The sequence below is a fragment of the Panthera leo genome, chromosome C1 (assembly GCF_018350215.1).
Source record: "Panthera leo isolate Ple1 chromosome C1, P.leo_Ple1_pat1.1, whole genome shotgun sequence".
Lineage (NCBI taxonomy): Eukaryota > Metazoa > Chordata > Mammalia > Carnivora > Felidae > Panthera > Panthera leo.
This window is the reverse complement of record NC_056686.1, coordinates 47,978,189-47,997,035: the sequence shown is the minus strand read 5'-3', so window position 1 is coordinate 47,997,035 and position 18,847 is coordinate 47,978,189. Positions and strand designations below refer to the sequence as shown.

The 18,847-nt window shown below is 42.5% G+C and overlaps 1 protein-coding gene across 1 annotated transcript in view; it reads right to left on the bottom strand.

The window, feature by feature from the left end:
- FGGY (FGGY carbohydrate kinase domain containing) overlaps positions 1-18,847 on the bottom strand; it is a 417,339-nt gene that overhangs the window by 365,084 nt on the left and 33,408 nt on the right. The window contains 2 exon segments of the mRNA XM_042951880.1: positions 8,569-8,720; positions 15,298-15,409. Coding sequence (XP_042807814.1) covers positions 8,569-8,720; positions 15,298-15,409 — 264 coding nt within the window.

Sequence of the window (18,847 nt, the reverse complement as noted above, 5' to 3'; positions counted from 1 at the left end):
AAATAAAATGAAGGCAGGGCACCAGCCTTAACACTCCATTTTTATTTAGTTCCAAGCCTAGTTGATGGGCAGACCACCCTGGAGAGAAAACCCACAAAAGAGGCCCTAACAACAGCTGACAACACTGTCCACACTGCTCAAAGGCTGGAAAGAATCTGGTCTGAATGTAACAGGGCCCCAGTATAAACACTCATAAGAGAGGCTGTTTGATTCAGTACATAGGTGTTGGATTCTCTTGCAGGGTAAAGGAAGCAACTTCAAGGGTTATGCACTCAAGACACAAAGACACAGGAGAGAGGCCTGGAGGAGTCACTGCCTCAATGTGAGGCCTTCACTTCACACACAAAACAAGCTATGACTCAAAGTAACACGACTGCAGCCAAGGGGTGGTTCTGGGGTGGAAAGGAGTGGTAATACTCCAAACTTCCTTTTCCACAATGGGGAAGAGAAAATGAACTTACGTTTGGTCTGCAGTAGATCTTTACTTGGGAATGGAACAGATGGTCAGATGTAAACAACAATCAAAAATGGCACGATAAACAATTTGGTACATTCGTTCACCAGTTCATCCATCCCTCTGTTAAAATATTTCCTGAGTGATCAGTGTTCGATGCTAAGCAGTGCCCTAGGCATTAGGGACACGGAGATAAATGAGACGTAATATGGTGTAATAAATTCCAGGGCATTTTTAAGGGGAGGATGCCATGGGGGACAAAGGGCAGGACCCTAATCAACACTCGATGGAGAAAGCCAAGGAAGGCTTCCTGGAGTCTTGAAGAATTCGTGTAAGTTTTTCCAAGTGAAGGAAGAAACAGTAAGTTTGCCAGGCAAAGGAAAACCCTGAGCAAAGACTCAGAGGTGTGTGAATATGGGTACAGCATCCCTAGAGCCACTGACCAAGAAGTTTGCCATCTGGAAAATCTTTCCACTTCTCTAAGCATTTTGTTATGGGAAAAGTAATGATGGATTCCTTGAACAAATTCCCACAGCCTGGGTCTCAAATCCAAACGCCTAGAGGGTAGTGCTGGAAAAGGAAATGAGCAAAAGCAAGCTGGGTGGGGATGGCTGTGAAATGAAGGACACTTGCCCCTTCTGAAGGGGGCAGCCCATACTCAGCACTGGCCAATTCTTTCCACATGGGAATGCGGGCCCAGGACTGCCAAATCCTTTTGTTATTTCTTCTAAAGAAGCAGAAAATCTGGATTTTTATGTGAAATTTCTTAGTTTTTAAATGTTGAAAACCAATTCCAAAAAAAAAAAAGAGAGAGAGTTTTTTTTTCAAGCATAGGGTAGGTCAAACAAAACCCATCTGGGGACCAGATTCAGCCTGTGGGCCGCCAGCCTGCAGCCCCTGGCATGTTGCGGGAAACGAGCGGTCTCAGAACAGGCAGTGAAGGCAGGCTGGAGCTGGAGGCAGGCCGGATTTGGTGAGAATCCTGGCTCTACCATTTATTTGCTGTGTAGCTTTGGGGAAGCCACGTAAGCCCTCTGGGTCTTGTTTTCCTCATCTGTATATTGGGATAATAATACTGTGTCAGTGTTTTTAAGGAAAACAAGCCTAAGAAGAAAAAAAATGCCATGCTAAATAATGAAGCAGTATAAACCAGAAAGGTTAGCCAGGTCTAGAAGATTATTTTTTTAATGAAAAGCTACTAATAAGTAATAAAAGCATGAGCACTGTGCTATCACAGTAGCAAACTCTTCCAACCATAGATGGTGACCCATTATTAGTGGTTTTTGCATACATAGCCAGGTTTTTGTTTTTTGTTTTTTGTTTTTTTTTACTGATCATTTCTTAAAACAAATACATTCATAAGAGCACACATTCAGTCTTGTATTTTTTTTCCTTTTAACATTATAATGTCAAGTGTGTTATTGTTAGACAAATATTTATTACCTACTCTGTACTATGCCGGAGTGATTTTTTAAGTCATAAAACAGATGTCATACCTATGCTTCAAATCCATCAAACATTTCCCCCTGCTATTAGAATAAAATCCAAATTCCTGCCCATGGCCTCAAGGCCATGCAGGAGCTGGCCCCTACCCACTGTCCACTAGTCTCTGCCTGGCTCACACCCTCGCAGCCCCGCTGACCTCCTCTGCTAATCTCACAGGTAACTTTCCTCCCCCTCATGAACCTGCTGCCCTCTCTTCCTGAAAACCTCATCATTCAGGTCAAACAATACCTCCCAAGAGAGAACACACCAGCCATGCCAAATCTGCTTATCTGTGTTTTTCCTTCACAGCGTTTACCAGAAAATATAATCACTTTATGGATATATCCCTGTCTATTTTCTGCTTCTCTATGCTAGAATCTAAATTCTCAGAAGCCTACTCAGGGCTCTCACCTGTTTTGTTCACTTTGGAATATCCAGTGCCCAACACAGTGCCGATCACATGGGAGACTATAAACAGTATTGGTTAAAGGAAAAAAAAATAAAAATAAAAAAAGAACCCACCAGCCATTGTTCCTGGCCTCAGGCCCTCCTGAAGTTATCACTTACAAATTCTTCCCTGAACTAATTTATCCAACCCTGCAAGGCCAACACTGGAAGAGGAAAGCAGTAGGGAGAAATGGTGATAAGCCTATATTCTACATGTGAAATGCCAAGATTCCGATCCTAGCTATTTATTAGCTGAGTCACCTTGGGCAAGCTGCATAACATCTCTGAGCCCATTTTATCATCTGTAAGAGAGGATACTTACTTCATTCAGTCGAGGTGAGGATTAGCGGAGTTTAACACGGATAAAATGCTTGCAAAAGTGCTAGATGTAAAATGAGCACGACATACACTTTGGCTACTCTTTTCACCTGTTGCCTTATTCTGTTCCTATTGCTTAGATGAGTTTGTATCTTTCTTCTCCAATCACGCTGCGATTTTTTTGAAGGCAAAGACCACTTCTGGATTCTCACAGTGAATGACAGAGGCCCCACAGGATGGGGATGGGGGCAGACCAGTGGTATGGCTCCCGACGCAGGTTTGCTCACATGGTAGGAGACTCTGAGTAAGCCATTTGACGTTTCTGAGCCTAAGTTCCCTCATCCATAAAAAAAGATCGTATCTACCCCACAAGACGGGTGTGAAGATTAAATAAAATAATCTTTGTGAAATAAAATAATGCTGATGGTGGAGGCAATGGTGAATTTTAGGGGAAATAGTAGATGGCATTAGGTAAATCTGCTTCAAGTTCAAAGCTGGCTGCCTTCTGGTATAGGTGTTACACATAGGATGTGGATGATTCACATAAATGAATGCCTCTGAAAATATGTTTTGTATGATGGTACTGGATTTTGTCTATGATGGTCTCTGACAAACTCATGGTGGTTTTTAGATGTTTTCCTTAGTTATTAGTCAAACAGGAAAAATACCACTCATTACAGCCAGCTACGCGAAATGAGATATTCTAGTGTTTAAAATTCTCTCAGTTGGTGATAGGATATTACTGACATGCCCATCAGTTGACACAAACATTTTTAAATACAGTGGAAATGAAGATTCAACTACTATCTGAATATACGCTTGCAGAAAATGCTTTACAAATACCTGACTAAATTACAATAGTTCCACCAGGCTGATATTACTATCCTTTTACAGCTAAACACTGAGACTCAGAGAAGGTGATTTACCTTTCTAAGGTCCCCAAACTGGTAAAGGGCAGAGAAAGACTTAAATGAAAGTATGCCCGACTTCAAAGCCTGTACCTTTGTTATAGAACTGTGTTTTAGCTGCCAAATTTCCTCAGTATCTTGTATTAGGTCCATTGCTAAGGTCTGATGAATGTAGGTGAACAGTAAAAGATCCATACATGCAACTGCAAGCCAGAATAACTAACAGAAAAAGACCATAGTACCTACCATAATTGCCATTAAAAAAAGAAATGGTGTATTTCAAAGAAAGGAACTTGAACATTATCTTTCACAAAGTTTCAAGACAAGAAGAAATCTACAATAAGACAACAAATGTTATTACATTGTCAAGAAGAATGGAAGAACAAAGCCAGACAAGGCACTAAAACAGCTGAGGCAAGCCTCTTATGTCACAGAAGGGACTAGAACCAGGCTTTCCTGACCTCCAACAGTTTTTTGGGTTTTTTTTTTTTTTGGTTTGTTTTTTTTGTTTTTTGTATTTTTTTCCCAATAGTTCCTCCTGTAAAGAACTCCACTGATTTCTTCCACAGCTAGCACGAAGTTCTCAAACCACCTCTCTGGGCATGCCAACTCCCAGCTTGCTCCAAGAAATCTGTATACACAGGAAAAGGCACATTAGAAGCACAGAATCATTTCTTCAGTTTCCCAGTACATTATCAGGGGAACAGAAGCAGAGAGGCACGGACTGTGGAGATGGGAGGGACAGATGTATTTTCTAAACCCGTCAATAAAACCCTCTGACATTCCAGCCCAGTTGGTTCCAGTTGGAATGAACAATGAAAATCTCAAACTAAAATGATTAGCTTTCTGCTCTGCTGACAATGGCAAAAAGAGAAAACGAGTTAAAAGTCGGGTTGGAATATCTCCATGCAGCCCCTACAAGCCAGTTAATTATCTTCCATTAACACTGAGCTGTCAGAATCTGCATCAGCCGTTAACTCTCTTGACCTCCCTCAGTCTGCACCTTGTTACCCTACAATGTTTCATGTTTATAAAGATAGGAGACTCCAGCTGTTCCAGCCTGACAGAACTTAATTTACATTTGGCCTTCATTAAGATGAGAGTCAGAATCATTGAGACCAAATGGAAAAGCCAGACTGCTGGGGGTTATGAAAAATTCAAATGGCATTTTTCCTTTTATCTGACAATTCTTATTAAGGAGACATGCGTCAACCTGAAACACACAAACCTTAAATGTAAAGGACATGATTAAAATTCCTTATGGCAGAACCAGGACCCAAGTGACTTTGCCCAAGAGCTGCGGTGGTCCTAGTATATCACTTGTGTCTTCTGGGAAGTCTGAACTCCAGATTCTGTCCGACTCTCTCTGACATCCGATTCCAGGCTAAGGGCAAGGAGCCCGTGAATGACAGCAGTACTGAGGTGAGCAGTCAGCTCCGACTCTGCCATCTAGCTCACTCCTCACGGCCGATCAGCCCCGATGTCCTGCTGAAATGAGCCCCTAAAAATCCTGGAACCTATCTCCTCTCCACCCCACAGTGCCTACTTCACACCTCATGACTTCTCACCTGGAGAACTGCAACACCCCCCTTAGTGAGCCACCCAAATTATTCAACAACTGTTTACTAACTACCAACTATACACCAGACATTTGACCAGGAGTAGAGAAACAGCCAGGAACAGAACGGACAGGCTCTCCCTCCCCAGATGGATGACAATGGTTGGAAGACCCAAGCACCATGCAAATCATCATACAAAATGATACATCGTGACAATTTATGAAAACATACAATGAAGTAAGAGACTGTGACAAGAGACCTCTGATTTATTTGAGGGTCAGGGAAGGCTTTTCTGAAGACATGACAATAAAGCTAAGACCTAAATGATGAGTTAGGATCAGTGTTGAGCACAGGAAAGAATACTCAGGGGCAGAAAGCACAGTATCACGACATCATCAAGACCAGGGGTCAGCAAACTTTTCTCTAATGGTCCACAGAGTAAATATTTTCAGCCTTGCAGGCACACAGTCTATGTCTCAACTCCTCAACTCTGTCACTGTGATGCAACAGCAGCCACAGACAATACATAAATGAGGGTGGCTGTGTTTCAATAAAACTTTTAGGGCCATGAAAGTGTGAATTTTACATAATTTGCACAAGTCACAAAATATTATTCTTCTCTTGATCCTTTTTCAACCGTTTGAAGTCAAACCCATTCTTTGCTCTCAAAACATCCAAAATAAGCAGCACAACAGATGTGGCCTATGGCCTGGAGTTTGCCAACCTCTTTGAGGTGGCAAAGAACAGAGTGTGTCTGAGATGCCCTGACTGCATTCCTGGGGACAGAGTGAGCAAGACGAGGAGGGATACACCTAAGCAGAGAGGGTAAGGTGAAAATGACGTCACACACCATCTTCTGGGCCATGTTACAAATCTGGGGATTTATCTTAAGAGCAAAGTAAAGCCAACAAAGCACTGTGATCAGGAAAGTATGAAGACTAGTTCCTAATCCCACACACACACACACATTTTCTCACCCCTAATCCAGTCTCTTCATCCCTGCCAAAGGGATCTCAGACATTCCCTCCCCCTTGCTTAAGAACCACTGACCACCAAATAAGCCCTGAACAAACCAAGCCCAGGCTACCCACCAGCCCTCATTTCCTACTACACTCAGGAAAGTATCCCGGGCTCTTGTCCCAGGACTTACATACCTTACCAAAATGAACCATAGTCTTGCTCTAGAATTTCCTCCCCATCTTCTCCTACAGGCTAAACCTCCACTTATATCTTGAGACTCATCTTAGAGAACTCCTCCTGGAAGCAAATTGTTTTCCCCGAAAGCACTTTGTATATTCCTTTACCAAGGTGATTAGCACGTCCTCTGACAGCTCTGGTTCCATGCCCCCTCCTTTGCTTCCCCACCACTGCCCCAGGGGACTCTGTGCCCCTCAAGGGTCAGCCCCATTCTCTCTGTGCTTGCGTCCCCAGTGCCTGTGACATTACTGGTTCACAGGAGAACCTCGGTTAATATGTGGCAAATTAAAGAGTGAATAAAGAGTAAACACATGACAGCACAGTGAGCTTAGCAGAGTCTTACGCTCTGACTCTGACTCTGTGAAAGCACTCTAACCTCTCTGTGCCTCCATCTCCCATAGCCCCATTCAAAAGAACACATTGTCTCCTGATTCTCCATAAATGGGTGTTCTTCGGAATACAAGGGCAGTTTCTAGAATCAGAAGTGATTTTATAAGTCTGCGGGCCAGCAATGCTTTACAGAGGGATTTCAGTGCTGCAACACATGATGGGCGGAGCTGGGATCTGGAGCCCAGGAGACGTGGGTTTAAATTCTGGCTCTACCATCTGTTTAGGACAATCATATAACTCTGTCAGCCTCAGTTTCCCATGCTGTCCATCAGGCAGAGCTTGTTAAGATTAAATCAATTAAGGTCTACAGAACACAAAGCAGAGAGTGGGGCAGTGCAAAGTAGTTGTATCTTCCAATTGTATTTCAGGATACATTTACATCAGGTTTGCAAACTGGTCCAGACCAACTCTCTCACTTTATAGACAGAAAAAGTGAGGCCTAGGGCACCTGGGTGGCTCAGCCGGTTAAGCATCCGACTTCGGCTCAGGTCATGATCTCACGGTCCATGAGTTCGAGCCCCACATAGGGCTCTCTTGCTGTCAGTGTGGAGCCTGCTTCAGATCCTGTGTCTCCCACTCTCAATGCGTCTCCCCAGCTCTCTCTCTCTCAAAAATAAACTTAAAAAAAAAAATAAAAAAAAAAGCAAGGCCTGGGATGCGAACTGATTTGCTCAAAGTTACACAAGGTGATGGTCAGTGGAGTCAAAAACTCCTGGCTTCTACAATGCAGTGTGTTTTCAAACTCTTAGTAAATACAGAAGCCGTTTTTGCAAATTAAAGGTTACAAAACAACTCCATATACTAAACAGATAACAAGCCAAACCCACCTTGATTACGGATTCCCTCTTTGCTTCTCTCTCTTCTGCCCACTGTGGCAATCCAAGGACACATTCTCAGCACCCTTACATTCCCCTCAAGCCCCATTTACATTTTGAGTCATCAAAGACTGAGACCACCTGAAACCCCAGAGCCAGTATATGAATCACACCAGGTCTTACTCATTAGACAGATACTCTCCTCACCAGACCACCTAGGGACCTTCAAGTCCGAGGTTCCCAAAGGACTTGAACTGTCTCCCACATCCCTCTCTACCGGGAACCATTAAGCTGACATCACCATTCTCCACACTTCATAAAGGATCTGAACATCTGGAAACAGGAACCACCTGCAAGTGCTCTGTCCAGAGATCACGGTATCACACAAGGACATGGAAACTCAGGTTCAGGTGACATGAGAAAGGAGTATCCTAACATGCCACCAAGGCCAGATTAATCCTCAGATAAAAGTGCATAGAGAAAGAAGATTCTGGTCAGAAGATCTGGACTTCAATCCCAGCTCTGCCACTTTCTATCTGGAACGGGAATCAGCAGCCTTCCTGAACTCTGGGAGAATCCTGGATATTAAGAGAACTGATTTTGGGGTCAGCTTCCACCCCGGCTCTGCCACATACTTAGGTCACTTTGGAGGGAGTTGGTTCATCTCTATTAGCTTTAGTTTTCTTGTTTACAGACAACCTTCGCCCCCCCACCCCACCCAAAAAAGAGACAACCTCTACTTTCATAAGGTTGCTGCTGGGATTCAAAGAGACAATCTGCCAAACGCTTATTACCATGCCTACATAAGGTTAGCACCTAAACACAGGAATGATTTAGCTATAATTGAATCAACAAATTGGGATCAACCTCCCTCAGAGAGCTGCTGGGAAAAACCAAATGTAACACACTTCAGCATGGTGACTGGTACAGGCAGATCCACGATAAGTGAAATCCTTGGCCGTAATTAGTGTCCTCTCTCCACCCTATGTGCTCACCTCTTTCAGCCACAGAAGCTTCGGGGCTTGCATTTCCACTGACATCACACCCCCAACACACTGCAGGATGCCGTGCTTGGTTTCGTTGATCCTGTGGACCTGACTGACCGCCCGGTGGTCCAGCCACATGATGATGTTTCGGTGGGAATCCCCTAGCAGAAACAAGGGAGATGAGGGCACACGCACATACTTAGCCTTCTAATTCAACGAGGCACTTCCACAGTCCCAAGGGCACAAAGCTGCACAAGTACGACAATTTCCTACGTAGATGGCAGCAAGTGAACGGGCCACCACCATCACGAATTAGTACACTCCACCCTAAACTTGGATGTCCCTTCCAGTGAGGTGTCCTTTACAATGCAGCCCCCGGGGTTAAATGTCTACACTAGCAGTCAAGATCTACCAATTAATTAGATTCTCACTGATTCGCTCCCAACTTCTTCCCCACCTTTCCTATTCCTACCCCTTCTGTTCCAGAAAAAGTTCCCTGGGTTTAACCTTAGGAAAAGAGCTATGAAGTAAGCCTAAAACAATACTTGGCTTTTTAAGATCTGTCTCCGTTAAAAATGGACAAGCACTTCAATGGAATAATACATCCAGCATAACAAACAGACCACATCCATACAATGGCTTTTATCTGCTTATATTCCCACTTCTCCTAGTCACTTTAATGAAAATTAATTAACTTAGGTGTTTACTTCCTCTCAGATGCTTTGGTGGAGTGGGAAACACTGGATTTTTTTTCAGTTTGGGGATCAGGCAGACCTATTGGGGAATGCTCACTAGTTCAGTTACAGGCATAGATACATTGAAAAAGTCATTAAAGTTTTCTTAGCCTAAGTATCATCATCTATAAAACAGGGATAACCACACTTAATAGCATATAAGGGTTAACCGGGATTTTTCATTCACTGAACAAGATACCACGCATAAAGGCAAGTACCTATCACGTAGTAGGCTCTAAAGAGAAAAAGAAATAAGAAACAGAATTTAAAGCCAGTTAGAAAAACAGCATAGGCATGCCCCTCACATCTGACCTCTACCAGCCTGCAGCGCACACAGGAGCTAACTGCCCCTTTCTCCCTTCCACGGCCTCCGTTAATTCATCGGGTACTAACGGGCAAGCCAATATTCTTTTTACAGTCTTCCACTGCCTCAGATGGCAAGATGCAGAGATCAGCAATGAACAAACTGGGAGATAGTAAAAGGGAAAGATAAAGGGGAGCCCAACAGTAACCGAACCAGGCACTTCACACATTCTTTAACGGGAGAACTGCAGCAATGATGTATCTTTGCTAACAGCAAATATTTATAAAGCTCTGTGTGTGTGTGTTTGTGTGTGTGTCCCCCAAGTCCTGTGCTAAACATGTTATACACATCATCTCATTTAATCCTCATAACAACTCTCTGATCCAGGTCATTTTCCATGACACGCTGACTCCGAGATTTACGACCTGCCTACTATCTCACAGCTTGGAAAAGCATATAGCATGCTTTGAAATGGATCTGTGCAGGGAACGGATAAATAAATTCGTGAAACAAATTTAAACTCAAGCTATGCCTATCAACATGAATAACGATACCAGCTGGGATATTTTTAAACACCATATATACTGCTTGTTGCTGAGGGCATACACGTATGTGGTGAAAACACAGAAACAATGTGTTTGGGAACGTCAACAGCAGCGTGGTCACCTGCCATGCAGAGGGGAAAGGCGTGGGCTGAAGATTCAAGGAGTTCCTCCTTTAAGAAAAAGTCTAGCAGAGGCTCCTGGGTGGCTCAGTCAGTTAAGTGTCCGACTTCGCTCAGGTCATGATCCCAAGGTTCATGGGTTCAAGCCCTGCGTCAAGCTCTGGGCTCACAGCTCAGAGCCTGGATCCTGCTTCAGATTCTGTGTCTCCCTCACCCTCTGCCTCTCCACCCCCCCCTCCACCCTCTCTCTCTTTCAAAATAGAAAAAAAGTCTGTGGCAGACATGGCAAATTTCCATCGGCTTATCCTCAGTAGTGGGGACAGAGAAGGCTGCGAATTTTATTTTCCTTACTTTGCTGTATCTCTGAAGAAAAATCTTTAAAACTGAAAGAAAAAATGCCCACCTAGGAAAATATCTAAATCAGGTCATCATCACCATGATGAGGCAAGGATTCAGTCTCTGCTTTGCCTGCCTGGAGAAGGTTCAGGTCCCACAAAAGCTCCTCAAACAACAGTAATACTTTGAAATTAAGAGAAAGTACATGAGACCTTCCAGAGCTACATCTAAGAGTTGTTTTTAAATAGGTGAGTGATTATACTGTATAACATCACTACCTAAAGCTTCGGTTCTCAACCCTCATTGCACATTAGAACCACCTGGGACAGCTTTAAAACCAATGATGTCCAGGGGGTGCCTGGGTGGCTCAGTCAGTTAAGCATCCGACTCTCGGTTTCAGCTCGGGTCATGCATGATCTCATGGTCTCGTGGGTTCAAGCCCCATGTCGGGCTCTATCCACACTGACGTTGAGGAGCCTGCTTGGGATTCTCTGTCTCCCTCTCTCTGCCCCTCCCCCATTCGCACTCTCTCTCAAAATAAATGAATAAACTTCAGAAAAAAATACTGATGTCCAAGTCCCATCCCAGAACCATCAAAGAGTCAGAATGTGCGTGTGCAGGCACACACGCACGCATGCATGTGGGGGGGGGGGGGGTGTAAAACGGGGACAATGTGAGCACTGCTTTTTAAATACTGTATAAATGTATCCGCTGCTAAACTTTCAAGTGGAATGACAGACCCATCAGTTACTACTGCCTCTAAAGGAAGAGGCTCTTACAACACAGAACGACACCCTCAAATTGTGAGAATCAATTAGATTATATATAGACGATGATTATTAATTAATAAGTTGCATTGTGGACACCAAAGAAGAAGTTCATCTTGTCAGTTCTTCTAGAAAATCACAATGGGGGCACCTGGGTGGCTCAGTAAGTTAACCTGTTTCAGCTCAGGTTCGTGGATCAAGCCCGCGTCGGGCTCCATGCTGACAGTGCAGAGCCTGCTTAGGATTCTCTCTTTCCCTCTCTCTCTCTGCCCCTGCCCTGCTTGCGCACACGCGCTCTCTCTCTCTCTCTCTCTCTCTCAAAATAAATAAATATTTTTAAAAGTCACAAATCAATGATTCCACTGACAGCTCTTTTAACCTTTCACTGAGCATCTACACACACCGGGCACAGTGGTAGGTGCTGGGATACTGAGAACATGCCGCAGTCCTGCCTGCCGGGAGCAGGTGGCCGGATTGAGGAAAAAAAAAGAAAGAAAAGAGTATCCAGCGTTGACAGCCCGAACACAGTGGGGCGGAGAGCCCAGAGGAGCAGCAGCACAGAGAGGGCGGTGGAGGGCCGAGCCCAAGGCCACACCGGGAGCTGCCAAGAGGCAGGAAAGCTTTCACATAGTTCTGAAAAGGGCTGGCCGCCAGTTAGCCAGGTGAAGAGAGGGGGAGCGAGGAGGCCTACACAATAGAGTCAGCACGTGAAACAAAGCACAGACCTAACCATGTGTCATGTTTGGAGAGAACTGGGAGCGATTGCTAGGGCAGAATTTGGGTTATACAGTCAGTTTACCGACAGGGAGATCACTCATTCATGTGTTCATCCACTCAATATTCTGAACACCTCACAGGAGGTGTGCCAAGCACACTCGAGGGAAATTACTATGAAATAGCAAAAACATCTAAATATTAGGTTTCTCTTGCAGAGTAGCCTAAGTGGTAACTCCCTCCCCGATCCTGAATTTTCACCTGCACTTCTTCTTGCTCCCAAGAGCTCCTGTGGCTGCGATGACCCAACCAGAGTTGTGCTCTGAGTTAGGGGGAGCCTGCAAAGTAGGGAGCACACAGCAGTGGTAGCACAGTCCAACTGGGGGGCTGTCTGACCTTTGAAGGAAAGAAGATCGGGGCGCCTGGGTGGCTCAGTTGGTTAAGCATCCAACTTTGGCTCAGGTCATGGTCTCAGTTTGTGAGTTCGAGCCCCACATCAGGCTCTGTGCTGACAGCTCAGAGCCTGGGGCCTGCTTCAGATTCTAGCTCTCCTTCTCTCTCTGCCCCTCCCCTGCTCATACTGTCTCTCTGTCTCAAAAAATAAATAAACACTTAAAAAAAAACAAAAAAAAAGGAAAGAAGATCAAGCAAGAAAAGGCTAAAATGAGAATATCTTATCATGTAGTAATGAGTAGTGTTCTTAAACTATTGTACTTAATTTACTTAGGCTTTTGTTGTTGTTGTCGTTGTTGTTGTTACCATCTTTAGATTTTTGCCAGTTTTGTGGGTTTGGCTTTAATGGTGATGGTTCATTTCCTGACCCCACTGTCTGCTCCCCACAATCACTCCAGTCAGCCAATCAAGAGTTGGTCACTGCCATGTAGGCCTAAGAAGTCTTTAAAACAACCTGTGAATCACCTTTAAAATTCAAATGTAATTTTCTAGGACAGGATAATCCATTTCAGATAAAATCTAACCTTAAGAGAACCTGTTGAAAGACAAGAAACTGGTGAGGGGTACCGGCAGCTGGACACATTTGATGAACAGGTACATTTTAACCTTTTTGGTGAAATAAAATTATTTCAACACTTATCATTAGGGCTGCAAGCTAGCTACCCTTTTAACAGAAGGTCGGTTAACAGGAGACAATTCCACCTACAATAAGAAAAAAGATGGCACCCGGAGAGGGTACATATGTAAGCAGGTTTAACAAGGAACTCTCTTCTTCCACAACAAGTGCTCTTATTCCTAGTATTTCAGCTTCCATTCAGCTGCACCAGTGATTCTCCACATATCAGAGCATGGAGGAAACTTTAAAAACATTGATGCCCTTGCCTCACCACAAGCCCACTGAATACAAATCTTGAGGGTGAGGCTCACAAATGGGAAATTTTGAAAGATCCCGGGTTGATTGTAATATATGGCCTGAATTAAAAACCATATATGTTAGCAGACCAGAGGTATAGCGTCCTTGAAACCTAGGGCTGTTAACAGCTCAAGTCCCACCCCAAATGTGAACTCATCCAACAGTATCCCTGAGAGACTATCACTTCATCGCTACTTAAGCCAATCAAGGAAGTGCTGACAGCCTCCCAAAGTGGCCAGCTCCATGGCTGCCCATATCTCATAAATGGAGTTCTTGCTGCTGCTGAACTGAGGTCTGTTAGTCCAGCCCCATTCCTTTGGTTTGTGCTTTCTAAACTGGCCCGGATTGAGGCTGTCCCGCACTCTTGGGCCAGAACGATGCCAGGTGAGCCAGTGATCAGCCGCTGAGATCAAGGAACATTCATATTCATCTCTGATACCACAACACTTAATAAGACAGGGGTTGGTATGTGGGAGGTGCTAATAAAGGTGACCAAAAGGGAGGAAAGTGTGTGTGTGTGTGTGTGTGTGTGTGTGTGTGTGTGTGTGTGTGTAAAGATGGGCATCATTACCACTGTGCTCTAACAATTCATCCGCTTGCAAACTTTTTCCAGCACATGGAATTTATGAAAGTTACTGTTCTATGCATTAGGTCCATAAAAGTGAGTGTGGCACAGTCTGTTTTTAGGAATTCATAATCGGATGGAACAAATATTTCTGAGTGTTCAGTATCAGGCTCTCCATCCTCACAGCAAAGCTATGGCTCATTCTTCCAATTTTTTCACAAAATACAGAGGCAAAGTGACTCACTCGAGGTGTCATGGCCTAGCATCGGGTGAGCTATGATCTGGGGCCTTCCTGACTCCAATTCCAGGGTGTCCCAGTGTGCCCTAGTGTCCACGGCCATCTGCTAAGAAAGGCGCTGCTACTACGGCAGTGTCCGCTGCTGAGGGTTCTCAGACACAATCTTTCCCAAAACACATCTGCAATCGCTGCCTTGGCAACAACCAACCGATGATGCCTAGAACCACACTCCTTAGATGGAACACGCAATTTCTAGTTCTCCGTGGCCTCCACCACTCCCAAATGTCTTCTGCTCATTCAAGATTAAATATCAGTTGCAATTCATCTCCACAGATGTGTTATTGGTTGTTCTCAAACCTGGCCCACTTTACTCATTGTCATTACCTGCCTACCATAGACTTGGGTTGCAACCTGAATGGTAGCGCTACTGGCTAAATTCTCCCAAGAGGGGTGGATCTCGACCCATGAAAAATTTCCAATGGTGGACCCAAGTGGAACATACAATTGAAACAGCTCACCACTGTACTCACAAGTCTCTGCTAAGACAGCACCATTAAGTAGGAATGCCTTTGGTCCGAGTACTGAAAATAGAGAAGCCAGTCTGTTTCCTGCTTGTGTGTGACGTGTGGTCCTGTCTGCCCAATTCTACTTCCTTTAAATGGATTTGGCTCACCTTCTCAAATGAAGGCGCCACATGGGCCTCATACACAAAGCAACTGCAGGCATGGACACTCCCTTCCCAGAAAACACCCAGACCACTCGCCTGTTTCAAGGGCTGCTCACTCAGAGCTAATGATCCCATGTTCTTCCTTCAGTGAGCTCCCCACTGTGGCTCTTTCGCATTAGTGAACCAAGTCTCTCCCTAAACCGGCCCCTATGTCACCACTCCTACCAACTGTTCTCGAAGCTTGTAACCTCCGGGACATGATTCTGGCCTCGGTGTGCCACCTCTAAACCTCATCCTTGGCAATAAGAGACACCTGACTTCATGTTCCACCTGGGGCCCAACCAGTCTCCCACCACCAGGGAAAGAGAGGGAGATGGTCCTACCTTCATGGTTTACTGGCAAAGGACGAAACTGTTTATCCAGAACAACCAGAGAACATGTAGCATCAAACCCAAGCCCTCGGATTCGGTTTACATCGATCCCTTGTACAACTTTCTGTTTTAAAACAAATAAACAGAAACATAAATTATAAGGCAGGCTTTTAAAAGACTGAAAACAGTTATGACTAAAACAAATATGACTAAACAGAAAAAATATTTACAACAGAAAATAGATAAAAGTTCAATATAATTAAAATAACAGAAGATCCCGTAAGTTAATAAGACAAAGACAACCAATCTAATTGGAAGTAAAGCAAAGGACATGGCAAGTCACTTCATAAAATAAAAAGAAATAGTCAAAGAGCATATAAAAAGATTCCCAACTCCATTTAAATAAATAAATTAATGCAAATAAAAACACACTAATCTTTGCTTTTCACACTGGCAATCATGTATAAGACTAACAGTAGACAGTAATGGCAACTAGGGAGAAGTAGACCTTCTATTACATTATTCTAACAGTGTAATAATTTAGTACAAATTTGAGAATTTCACCGTATTTATTAAAATTAAAAACATGAAGGGTGTCTGGGTGGCTCAGTAGGTTAAGCTTCCAACTTCAGCTCAGCTCACGATCCCACAGTTCATGGATTCAAGCCCCATGTTGGGCTCTGTACTGACAGCTCGAAGCCTGGAGCGTGCTTCAGATTCTGTGTCTCCCTCTTTCTCTGCCCCTCCCCTGCTCGCGCGCTCGCTCTCTCACTTGCTCTCTCTCTCTCCCAAAAAATAAATAAACATTAAAAAAAAAAAAAAAGCATAACTTTTGACCCAGCCAACCCACTTCTAGGAACTTACTTTAGTGAATTATTAGCATAAGTAAAGTTATATGTGGATGAAAGTTAACTGTAGCACTGCTTAAGAATATATCTAAAATTTAGAGAAACTATTTCCCATTAAATTATGGTACATTTGCAAAATGGAATATTCTACACCCATTAAAAAGAGGTAGAGAAGTAACTTCTGAGTGTGGTACTTTGTAGAGGTTGGCAAAACCTCTTTGCAAAATAAAAGTATCAAGCTGGACAAAATCATCAAAAACAACCGTTTGGGGGCTATGAAACTTGAATAAAGCAACATTTATTTATTCCTGAAAAATCAAAGCATTTAATTTTTGAGAAGGATTTGTTCTTGAAAAATCAAAATTATACTTAAAACATTCCCACAAATACAAAATAAAACAAAACAAGAAACTCTAGAACCAAAATGGCTCCACTGGGAAATTCTGTTAAACATTCAAGGAAGAAACAATACCATTCTTATACAAACTTGTTTAGGATATAATGAAGGAGGGAATATTTTTAAACAAATTCTACATGGCCAGAATTATTCTCATACTAAAGCCATAAAAAGACATCAAAAGAACAAAACACCACAGACTAGTATCTGCCATGAAAATAAGTGTAAAAATCCTTAACAAAATACTAACTACAAAGCAAGCATTATAAACTATGATCATCTGGAGCTATCCCAGGAACGAAATGGTAATTTAATATCCATAAATCAATTAACGTAGTACATATATTACTAGAATAAAGCACAAATACCAAATGATCATCTTAACAGAAGAGAAGAGAGAAAAACAAAACAATCCATAAACCCAGAGGCAAGTGAACTTCTACAGCCAGATAAAGAGCATCTACAAAAACCTATAGTTAACATTTTACTTCATGATAAAATGAAATGATTCCCTCCTATTATGAACAAAGAAAAATGTCCCTTGCACCACTTCTATTCACCCTGTAACTAGTGGTTCCAGCCAATGCAATAAGGCAAGAAAGAAATTTAAAGCACACAGATTGAAAGAAAGAAGTTAAAGTATCTTTTTTTTGCAGAAAACATCATCTCATATGCAGAAAATTCTAAGGGATCTACCAAAAGAAAAAAAAAAAGCTACTAGAATAATAAGCAAGTTTAGTAAGATCAAAGGATATAAGGTTAACATATTAAAATCAATTGTATTTCTGTATACTAGCAAATAACATATCAAAATTGAAATTAAGGAAATAATTCCATTCCGAATAACATTAAAAAAAACACTCAGGAATGAATTTATCAAAAGAAATTCAAAATCTATTCCCTGATAACTACTAAACATTGCTATCAAAAAAACTACAAATTAGAGAAATATGCCATATTCATGAAATGAAAAATTCAACATTGTGAAAATGGCAATGTCCTCAAAATTAATCTACAGATTCTATAGAACCTCAATAAAAATTTCAGGTTTTTGTTTTGGGGTTTTTTTTTGTTGTTGTTGTTTACAAATTGACAAGCTGCTCTTAACATTTATGTAGAAATATAAGAAATATAGAAGAGCCTAAGCATTTTTTAAAAGAACAAGTGGCGCCTGGGTGGCTCAGTTGATTAAGCCTCCGATTTTGGCTCAGGTCATGATCTCACAGTTTGTGGGTTCGAGCCCCGTGCCACACTCTGTACTTACAGCTCAGAGCCTAGAGCCTGCTTCAGACTCTGTGTCTCCTCTCTCTCTCTCTCTCTGCCCTTCACCTGCCCATGATGTCTGTCTCTCTCAAAAATCAATAAACATTAAAAAAAAACTTCAAAAAACTTTAAAAGAACAAAATTGGACAGAACTTAAGCTTCCTGACTTCAACTTACTACAAACTATCATTACTAAATCAGTGTGGCACTGGCATGGGTTAAATTTATAGATATAATGGAAGAGAAGAGAAATAGAAGAAATAAGCCCAAACATTTATGGTCAATTAGTTTTATAAAGGTACCAAGACAATTAATTCAATGAGGAAAGGACAGTCTGTTTGACAATGGGGCAAGAACAACTAAATGTCCACATACAAGAAAAAAAACAAACTTCTAGACTTGCACCTCATATGCACAAAAAAATTAATTCAAAATGTGTCATGTTCCCAAATATAAGAATGAAAACTATAAAACTTGTAGAGGAAAATCTTTGTGACATGACTTAGACAAAGAATTTTTAAAAGCAAGACTCCTAGGGGTGCCTGGTTGGCTCAGTCAGTTGAGTGTCCAACTTCGGCTCAGGTCACGATCTCGCGGCTTGTGAGTTCGAACCCCACGTCAGGCTCTGTACTGAAAGCTTGGAGCCTGAAGCCTGCTTCGGATTCTGTATCTCCCTCTCTCTCTGCCCCTAACCCACTCGCATTCTGTCTCTGTCTCTCTCAAAAATGAATACACAATAAAAAAAAAATTGAAAATGCAAGACTCCTAAAGAAAAAAAATGGATAAATGTGACTTCATCAAAATTTTTAAATTTTGTTCTTCAAATAAAACCATAAGAAAATGAAAAGATAAGCTACAGATTAAATACTTACAATTCATATATCTGATAATAGACCTATATATAGAATAAAAAACTCTTATAACTCAAATAATGAGAACAAACAACCCAATGACAAAATGGGCTAGAGATTTAAATATACACATCACCAAAGAAGACAAACAAATGCCCAAAAAGTACATGGAAAACGCCCAACATCATCAGTCATTAGGAAAA